At 38.7% G+C, this 10,021-nt stretch overlaps 1 protein-coding gene and 1 long non-coding RNA gene across 3 annotated transcripts; one reads left to right on the top strand and one right to left on the bottom strand.

The window, feature by feature from the left end:
* uchl1 (ubiquitin carboxyl-terminal esterase L1 (ubiquitin thiolesterase)) lies at positions 1-5,996 on the bottom strand. Of its 2 annotated transcripts, XM_046414951.1 has the most exons (9): positions 5,816-5,996; positions 5,713-5,724; positions 5,152-5,280; positions 4,373-4,514; positions 2,753-2,838; positions 2,165-2,212; positions 1,811-1,880; positions 1,656-1,714; positions 1-1,106 (listed from the first exon to the last, which is right to left on the bottom strand). In XM_046414951.1, exons 1-9 carry the CDS (start codon positions 5,846-5,848, stop codon positions 1,023-1,025), a joined length of 663 nt encoding a protein of 220 aa, XP_046270907.1. In that variant the 5' UTR covers positions 5,849-5,996; the 3' UTR covers positions 1-1,022. The 2 variants fall into 2 exon arrangements, with proteins under 2 accessions (XP_046270907.1, XP_046270916.1); XM_046414960.1 differs by lacking the exons at positions 5,713-5,724; positions 5,816-5,996 and adding an exon at positions 5,547-5,664.
* LOC124073063 lies at positions 5,621-8,218 on the top strand. Its single transcript, XR_006845634.1, has 3 exons — positions 5,621-5,751; positions 7,373-7,475; positions 7,733-8,218. It is a non-coding gene; the product is annotated as an uncharacterized LOC124073063 (long non-coding RNA).
* Positions 8,219-10,021: the final 1,803 nt, after the last annotated feature.

The following is a 10,021-nucleotide window of genomic DNA, read 5'->3' as shown; positions in this document are numbered from 1 at the left end:
CAAGTTTAAAGGCTGCTTTATTGAACTCCCACAGCCGCATCACCAGTAGAACTACAGCAACACAGTATTAGGAAAGTGCAGAAAGGTAAACAGTGGATGCACAGTATTTTCAGCCTGCACTACACAACAACAGCCCAACACAGAAAGTTTAGTTGCGTTATTTCAATGGTCCCTATCATGTTTGGAACTTGCACACTAACACTGTACTTTGGACTGTTTGGGTTGGTAACTGAAGAGCCATTTCGAATTGCAAGTGCAAGCATTACTGAACTGTACGAATACATTTTTGAAAATATGTGTAGACTGAACATACAAAACAACTGTGATCCACCACGTTGAATTTAAACTTCCCAAAGGAAATTTTCAAAGAAATGCAAGGCTGACACCCAAGAACAGCACTCAAAAGGTTGCGTCCATGTTCTGAACAATGGCTAAATTATGCCTACGCATACATTTGGGCTGTTCTGAGGAATGTCAGATCCTTATAAACTCAACACCAACTCAAGGCTTTCAGAGAAACAAGAAAAGCAGTTTCTCCATTCAAGTATTTTTGCTCCTCCCCCCTTTTCAATTTGTCTTCTCCGTTTTTAATGGAACAAAACATATTTAACTATGAACCTTCAGAGGCTGACATGGATGCAAAAATGATTACACCCCCCCCCCCCCCCCCCCGCCAAAATAATGGCAAAAAAGACAAATACACACATGCACACAAGCAGCGGCTTGATTAACAATTCACTGCCGGATGATGCGTCACATAAAAAGGTTTGGGCAAGCTTGTATCAGTTGGTGTCAGCAGAACAAAAGGTTTTTGGTGGTGCATATGTGTGTACATGTGCTTAAGAATGCTTTGTTCATGAGCTGTGGGTATAGTATGTGGAAACAACATGTGCTTTATAGTGCATAGTGTCTGCAGATGTATGTGTTCACAGGCCGTCATGAGTGCCTGCTGATTGTGTTTGCGATGTGAATGCTCCAGGATATTTTGGTTTACAATTTGGTTCTACGTCCTAATGAATATCTTAACTGTGACAAAGAGCCACGGAGGAGAAACGGACCTCGCCTTGCTCTCTTTCCATGAACTCATGGCACACTTTGGCTGCGTCCTGGGCATGCAAAAGGAAAAGAGAAAAGTAGAAGTTTACCCTTGTATAAAATTTGATGTACTTTTGCTCCACAGTACCTAAATTAAATATTACACTTTTCAAAAAGAAAACTCAAGTTTGCACTTTTTATCTACACTTACACTTGTGAGATTCAAGCTTACTTTGAGTTTACTGCTAATATTTGGTAGGAATGAGCAGTGTCAATATGATGCTTGATGGTATGAAGTTTAATTATCATACTACAGCTTAAAATTGTGATTTTCTGATTTTTAAGGCTGTTTTCAGCCTTAATTTTTCTTTTCAGTAAAATAAATTCCTCTGAATGTTCATTGTAACATTACTAACACATTCAGCGATTACACAAAAACCTTTGTAAACATTTATATTTTATTTTTTTTGGATCCTGTTGGAGTTTTCAGAGTGCACTTAAGCAAAGTTTATTGACTAAATCAAGACACACGACTCATCTCAGGCACAAGCATGACAAAATTCAGATTTCAACATCACCGCAACTGACACAAAACACTAAAGAATGACCGTTTTACCTACCACAATGAATGACTCATCGTTGGTAGCTCCGTGCTTCACTGGTCCATTCATTCTCCCATCTTAAAAACAAATAAGACAGTTAAGAATCCACATCAGTAAAGAATCCATATCAGTAAAACACATACAGGAATCTACAGTATTATTGAAATGCTTACCAAATTCATACAGCTGTCCATTTACATTGACAAAGGCAATAAAGTGGAAGTTGATATTGTCAGCTTCCGGCTGCGAAAGTTGAGATGCGAGGAATTAATATTCACAGCTAATATTGTTCGATATTAACGTCTAAACAGCACTGAACTAAAACTTTTATGTAATGTTTATTCAGCACAATTCAGCCTAATCAGATTCTCAGATTTATCAGTTAAATGTAAGGAAATGCACTGCAGACTGGAATGTCTATCACAGTGACAAGGAGACAAAGAGGATGACAGATGTCTCATAAGAATGAGATTGAGCAGATGAGCATCATATGCACAAGTAGTTGATACTGTGGTGAAGTATCTTACCCTACACTGGCCTTGTGACGCAACCTCATTATGAGCTTTGCAGATTGCCTGGAGAAGAAAAATTCAGAATGTCACTTTGCTAAAACAGATCATTGTACAATACATTGTACATACACAAGCAAATCAGAAGTGTAACTTATCACAAAGAACAAGTCGGAGGTGTTATTTATTTAGTAACATATTCTTAATAATACATTATTCAAAGTGCCCTTACAAGGACAAAGATTTAGCAGTGTCTGATGCCCCCTACTGGGTAAAACAAAACATGTAGGTTATGCAATCCTAACATAAATTCTAGATTAAGGGTCTGCTTGAGGTTTTATTTTTGTTTGTGTATATATATATAATTTATATCTTATATCATGTATCATCTATGCATGACAGGAACCATATGCACAAACAAAAGGAAAAAAATATACAAAAGAAACATTCTAGCTGTGAAGCAGGCAAAGCAATCACACAGATAAAACAAACGACATTTAAACCTGTGCTGACCCCTTTTACACAACAGCTGAAGCTCCAGTCTTTTAAAGTCTATTAACAACAATACATACAACAGCTTGAACAGTATTTTTATGTTTATCTCACCTGGTTCTTCTCCAGATGTTTTGCACGGTCATCAGCAGACATGTCTGCAGTCTCATCTAGAAACTTCTTCAGGACAGAGTCAGTAGCTGAAAATGCCAATAGCAGCATCTTTGGCATATCATTCATTCACATTATTTCACAGCAAAATAGCTGAAATCACAAACTTCCACACCAATTAATTGTTTCGCCAATCATCACTGAACAATTAAAAAAAGGACTATTTATGATGGTGCCATCCATTTTCAAAATGCAAACATTAAATTAGCTGATCCAGGACAATTCATCAAATACCTCTGAACAAACCACGTCCCGTTGTTTCAGTCAATTTTCTATTCTATTGTTTTTGTTTTATTTTTCAAATGATCAATATTTGCAGGAACATTTTAAAAAGGGAAATGGGGCTCTTTTCATTTTGAATTTGTCTTCAAAATAGAATTTGGTGTTGTTTCCAAATTACGGACACAAACACACCACTACAAAATACAAATTTAGGCGATTTTAAATTATCTGTTATAAAAAAGGTGAACTAAAAGTATTAATGACTGCAGGGATTCATGTTTGTGGACTGATGAGAAGATTCACTTTAATTTTTTAAATTTTTCACCAATCTCAAGATTAATTCATGGGGTCCAGGGTCTCGCAGTAAACACTTGCTGCTCAAGCATGGTTGTACGTTGCAGCACCAATGTTACTGTTATGTTCATATCATATAGATAAATAAATGAATGAATATTTCTCAAAATGATCTTAACTACTGGCATGTAGAGCATACAGAGCATATACAGACAGGAGGGGCAAACACAGAGCAAGTAAATAAATGTAAAAAAACTGTTAAAATCGAGGCAATTAATATACCTGTGTGACACGTCCCAGTAAAGACAAAGTGTGGGAAATACTGTTAAGTTTGGAAACAGAAGCAAGACAACAATAACCACTTCACTGCGATTCACCTAAAAAGTAGATTGTGGACATCTTCAGGATCAATCATGATCTAAGACCATCACATCACCCACCCACAGTTCACTCCAGAGGGACAGACCTACTAAAAGTTATACTCCCTCTTGTGGAATAAGGGGGCAATTCATACGTAGGCCTACTATGCCTGAGTGCAGGAAACACACTGCGACAGGATGTGGATCGTTTTGCAGCCAATTCACACTGAAGACAGAGAAAATGCATGGGCATGAGTGGACTGTCTGACAAAGATCCTGCATATTGTTGTCTGGCCACTCAGTGCCTGTTCATAGCCATGTTAATAATATACCAGAATCCAAATTTAAACCTACAGAAAAAATGTAATCTTGACATGTACCAATAGTGCTGCTAAATGCAGCCCCTGGATTTAACATCACAAATTCGAGGGTTTTCTTCTTCTTCTTTTCTTTAATGTTTAACTTCATCAAAGATGGTGAAAGCTTGACATTTTCCCCAAACTAAAAACTAAGGTATGGATTGTAATTTAAATTGTGAAAGCAAGGTATCTATGACTGCTATAACTGCTGAGTCACTGATACTGACCAAGAGTGTTATGAGTGTTAGAGTCATTTCTAAATAAATATTCTGTTAACTGTCTTATCATGTGCTTAATATGGTACTCCTACTTATTTGAAAAGCGCTTACCAAATGACAGTTTACTTTTGTTGTTGGCCACAGCATGCAGCAATGCGATGGTGCCACAGGAATGGACTGCTGTCTGCTTCAGGAAATAAAGCTCAGAGTCTCCTGCAACCTTGTCTGCCTGCTGCTGTCTGAAAGAGTCATGCTGCGATACATACAGACAGACAGACAGACACACGAGAAAGAGCTTTGTCATAGTCATCTGCCCACGAGAGCAGAGCGCAGCCAACTATGTACATGTTGTCACAACTGGACACAGTAGTCAACAACAGAGAAAAAGAGAGAAAATGTACTACTTGTGGCATTTATAAAGCAAATGACACTTTTTTTTAGTTACAGCATCTCCTATCAATGCTATGATTTCTGCTTTCCTTGATTTGATACCATTTTAAACCGGACAACTTTGGGTTTTGAACTGCTGATCAGACAAAAACATCATCTTAGAACTATGATGGGCATTTTTCACTGTTTTCTAGATTTCTTTAGACCAGCAGATAATTCCATCAACTGAAAAAGTACACGCATATTATGTTTTGGCTGTCTAGGTTTGACAAGATAATTAGATTTCATATTGAGAATAAAAGGGTAAACATCTTCTGATTGGTCTCCGTGCTCCCATCCCCAGTCTCACCATGACTTAACATTACAGCTCCTTCTCCCTCTCCATCCATGCCCTCCTATACCTCAGTATCACCCCACCCCAGACAGCCTGTAACAGCGGCTCACCCCACCCTCGGTCCATCCCTTCCAGGAAGTAGTCTCCACCGCCACCCCATTATTACCTGTTGTGTCAGAGGGAAGAGCAGCATCAAGGCACAGCATGGTTTCGGAACGGCGGTGAGTTGCTCACTCTCCAGCCCCACCACGTCAACGAAACGCCAGCTTTCACCCACGCCCAGGGATTTCATCAGCTGTAAAACACAGCCAAAAATGACCAAAACACGATGACTTAAATGGATGTAAAAACAGACAAGGTTTCAGAGGTGACACATATAAATGAGCCCTTCTGATTGTATTCAGAGATGCTGCGTTGTTGGTCCAGTCCGACCACACCCTTAAGCCCAGACACTGGGGACAGCGCTGAGAATGATGCTGAGGAGATAAAACGCCCTTCTGGTTGTTTCTCCTTTCGATAACAACTTATCCAATACTTTCTTACCGAGACAGTTGACAATACCTGATGTCGTAGTTGTGACATGGTGAACTGGTGGTGTTTTAGCGGCCGTCTCTGTACCTGCCCTCCTTAACCAGCTAGCTACTTGAAAATGTACCTTTCAGTTGAATGAAACTGTTAACGTTACCAACATGTCGCCACCGCTCGGCGTCTTACGTTTGCCACTCACCATGTTCAGCATCTGAAACGACACAAACAGAAACGGCAGGTGAGTTTGTTACCTTTGAAAACGTTGCGTTGCCAAAGAGTTAGGAAAACAATTAGCCCCTTACCTCGGGGTTAATCTCCATCGCGGTCCACTCCATTTTGGCAATGTTTTGGCGCGACTCCGCAAATTCGGTGCTATCGTGGTTCTCTGACGGTTTCTGCAGCTGTCAGTTGAAGTTAGGGAGCGTACCCACACTTTATGCTGCCGCGCGTACCACTTACCGGCAGACAGGGGGGGTGGGCTCAGATCAGATAACCCGTGGTGTGCACATTCAACCGACCTCGTGAGAAATATTACTGTGATTTAAAGGCAAGCCGTTACTTGCTATACGTTTGGCTTTAACGTTAAATACTAAAAATAAATATATGCTCTTAAAAAAATAAATCCCAGATAAATCACACCGCCAAACGTGGGATGATTGCACGTTCTTTCTGGAAAGAAAGGGTGTGACGCAGTGATAATTCCCTATCAACAGGTTCTGCTTCTTATTTCGAGTGTGATCAGAACCATCCGTTTTCTTAAATTTCCGTTTTATTGCTAACTACAACGCAGAGGTTACATGTTAATTAGTCAGGCCATTAATGTCACTTATTTCTTCTTCAGTTTTGGCCTTCTGTTTATTGTATACAAACTGCCGTCGCTGCTAGTAGAAATTCACAACAGTACATAGGAAAGCTTTCTGTGGATGGGATCTGTGTGGCCTGTTGTTAGGTTGCATGTACCCACTGAGTACTTTGAATAGAAAGTGCAAAGTGCAATAACTGTGAAAATACACTTATGCGCTGACATCAAATATTAACGTCTGGGTATGTATGCATAATGACAGAAGACAGAATAGGGAAATGTATTTCCATGCAAAAATGTCCTAATATTTTTTTTTACTTTTATCACGTAAGACAGTTGGACATTTTGGTCTCTTTTAGTCTTTATTCGATCATAACCAATTGTTTAGGCATAAATATAAATAGCCAACTATGTGACCATTTATATTGTCCTTAGATTGTGTATAAAGGCCTTTCACTTAGATAAAGATTATGTCAGTGTTTCCTAATAATTTTGAAGATCTGTCCTGACCTGTGGTGTGCTGGATTTAAAGTATAAAATTGTGCAGCAAAGGGTCTTTAATGGAAAAGTTAAAAGCAATGTTTTTGTCATTCAGCATGCTCAGTCCACCATGATCTGCAAGAACTATGCATCACATGCTTGTTTTCTGGAAGCATCATGAAAAGTGCAACAAGGTGCAGTTGCCAAATTTGCCCATAGTCCAGGGTGGCGCTATTGTATCAGTAAAGAGCAATGTTCTGTACTGTCTGCATTGCATATACAGAATAATCACTTACTTGGTAATCCTCGGGTTTTCATACTTTGCATTCATTTGATAGAACCTTCATTGCCTACAGTTACATACTAATTGGTTAAGTACTGTTTTACGTTTCTGCCAGAGTGATATTACCTTAATATGAATTGTTTTCCCAGTTTTTGTGCACCTGTTTGCTCATGTTGGTGTATAAACACCTGTCTGCTTTGGTAAGTGATTGTTCATGGTGGTACATGTCTAAGACAGTGAGGATAAGTGTGTAAATAAAGTCTCTACATACTCCTCTGTCTTTTTTTATTTTAGACCCCTGAAAAAAAAATAGTGGTGAGAACCACATAACTGCAACCGAGATGGCTCTACTTCCTCCTGCTGGCACTGTAACATGTCTGCACTTGCTTTCACTATAGTGAGTTTAATATTAAATGTAATGAGAAAGAGGGAAATGAGAAATGTGTGAAAGAGGACACCCTCTCCAAGAGATTCTCCTGAGTTCAAGACAGATGAAGACAGATGATCGCAAATAGTATCAATTATACATATCTACAATAGAGTATTTAAATACCCAGACAGGGCACAAGCAGTAGTGGTTTGATCAGCAGAAAACTGGAGAGGCCAGAACTCCCTTCTGGATTTCACTTCTTGTTTTCCTTGATTACATTGCAGACACGGACGAATACAGGACACTGATGAGTTGGGATGCTCAACAGCTCACAGGATATTCAACTGCATCCGAGGAGAAAAAATAACTATCAGACCCACTGCTAGATGATCAAGATGAATGGCGTGCCTCCTTCACCAGCAGGTTTGGGATGAGCACACTGGTGTACTTTTGTCTCACGCAGCCTGCTATTGGGTCTGTCTCTCTGGTTCTCTGGTAAATATTTAATCTGCACCACAATATTTGAAATATTTTAGACCTCCGTAGTGATAAAAAAAAAAAAAAAAAAGTAGAACGAGGCTTAGAGGGCAGAGTTACTGTCCTCATTTATAACTGGTCTGTTTACTATAAATATGATCTTAACCAGATCACAGTTTTGACCACACAAATACCATGTAAATGTATGTGAAGGGCACAAGTTCCATTCTAACGTGGATTTTTGACTGATGCTGACTATGTGAGACAAAGAAAGAAGAAAAAGAAAAACTTCTTTTTAGAGAAAGAGAAAGATCAGCGATTGCCATTTCCTCATTACCTCTACTGAGATGCCCTTGGGCAAAACAGTTAACCCCCAACTGCCCAGGTGGCACTGCTCAGTGAAAAGCAGTAGTAGACTGTGGGTGTACCGGGCACCTGCTGTACAGCCAAGAGTGAAAGTTTGAATATTCTTCAACACCGCTTTCAGGAAAACACTCTTTAATAAATAAATGCATTTTTATAATATATTTCTATGTATTTTGTACCTCATGCTAACATTTATGTATAACCTTTCACCCTCAAAATGTTGCATTTATTGCAAATAAATAAAAGATTATTTTTATTCCTGAAAAAGTCTGTTCTGTGATTTGTTTTCATCAGAATACACTCGCAGCTGTATGTGTGTCTTTTTAACAGCATAATCCACATTCTGTCTCTCCTTCTCTCTGTTACGTCTCTTTGTCAGAATTGATCTGCAGCCCTCAGTTTACTTGGTGATTTATTAACGAGGCATGAAGATGCCACACATGCCAAAGGTGCCTCAGAATGAATACTATTCATGGTAGAAACAATACTAATCAAATGCATTCATTTCTAAGATAAGGTTCTTCATTCAGTAAGTTTTACCCCTGTGGTGATAAACCAGATTGGCATCAGTCTCCCCCTGATATTATATGGCTTTTCTACTGATTCTATTAATTGTTGGCCATTGTTATTGCTGTAAATTAATATAAATACAATGAACATAAATGATACTCAAATTTTGAACATCTCAAAATAATCAGTTTGCTGTAAAGTGTCGATTAGCCCCGATGAATGATACAAACCCTACAGCCAGAACAAAAAAAAACAAAAAAACAACGAATGAGCAATTAATCAGTTTTGTTGCTCATGTTACCTGGATGATCGTGTGTTATTAAGCTATCAGTATGATCTGTCACTCACAGTAGCTGTCTGTACCGCTTGGATAATTTCTGTATAGAGAACAAAGGAGTATGACCGTTACATATTTAACTTGTGGGTGTGAGCGCAGTGTAAACAGACTTTCCGGCTGTCTCTCACCTCACTGTTAACACGGTGCTCTGATGTTCACACTAAACCTGCACTAATCAATATTTTAGTACTAACAGTGGCTCAAATGACTGTGTAATATGAAAGGGTTCATTGTTAGTGATGAAAGCACACACATGGTCACTCAGCTTTGTAATTCTTCTCTATTCTATGTGTGTTTGAGTTCATTGTTTTGGTTTTATGGCTCTTTAATCATTGCCAAAAACTTCCTCTGTCTACACTCATCAACATAGATTTCAGATGAAGGGGGAAGATGTTTTCAGGCACGAAGCTTTCATAAAGCACAGAACAATACAGACAAAATTAGCAAATATAGATGGTGAACATTGTGGAGGATGTAGCAGTTCAAAAGCTAGAAATTTTTCTCAGCATGTGGTGGAGTCCAAAATAAACAAAATAATGGACTTAACATTTGTCAGGTGGCCTGAAACAAGACTCCACATGAAGGTTAATGTTGATGATTTACAATATTGATGCGGATGTGTAAATAGGTAGCTGTTTGCTAACATGTTGTAACTTTGTTAAATGGTGATAATGAACCAAACGATGTCGATGGTACATTGTTTTGCAAACCTTGTTGCACTACTGACACGTGTAGTCATGGACACGTACCTTAAAATTAAGCATTGTTGTAGACGATATTAAACTTTTCCAGTGAAGGACATCAAAATTTCACAGGTGTAGTGGTGGGATGAATTCTCACATCCTTTACTTAAGTAAAAGTAGAAATACCATTGTCTAAAAAT

This window comes from Scatophagus argus, chromosome 2, assembly GCF_020382885.2.
Source record: "Scatophagus argus isolate fScaArg1 chromosome 2, fScaArg1.pri, whole genome shotgun sequence".
NCBI lineage: Eukaryota > Metazoa > Chordata > Actinopteri > Scatophagidae > Scatophagus > Scatophagus argus.
The sequence above is the reverse complement of the archived record's forward strand: the minus strand, read 5'-3'. Positions and strand labels throughout refer to the sequence as shown.

What these genes read in the sequence shown, in the direction of transcription:
- uchl1 (XM_046414951.1), bottom strand. Translation starts at nt 5,848, where the DNA reads ATGGAGTGGACCGCGATGGAGATTAACCCCGAG. An exon ending in CAAAAGTAAACTGTCATTTG is followed by an intron (nt 2,839 to 4,372) that starts GTAAGCGCTTTT and finishes TGGCATTTTCAG; the next exon opens with CTACTGACTCTGTCCTGAAG. An exon ending in AACATCTGGAGAAGAACCAG is followed by an intron (nt 2,213 to 2,752) that starts GTGAGATAAACA and finishes TTTCTTCTCCAG; the next exon opens with GCAATCTGCAAAGCTCATAA.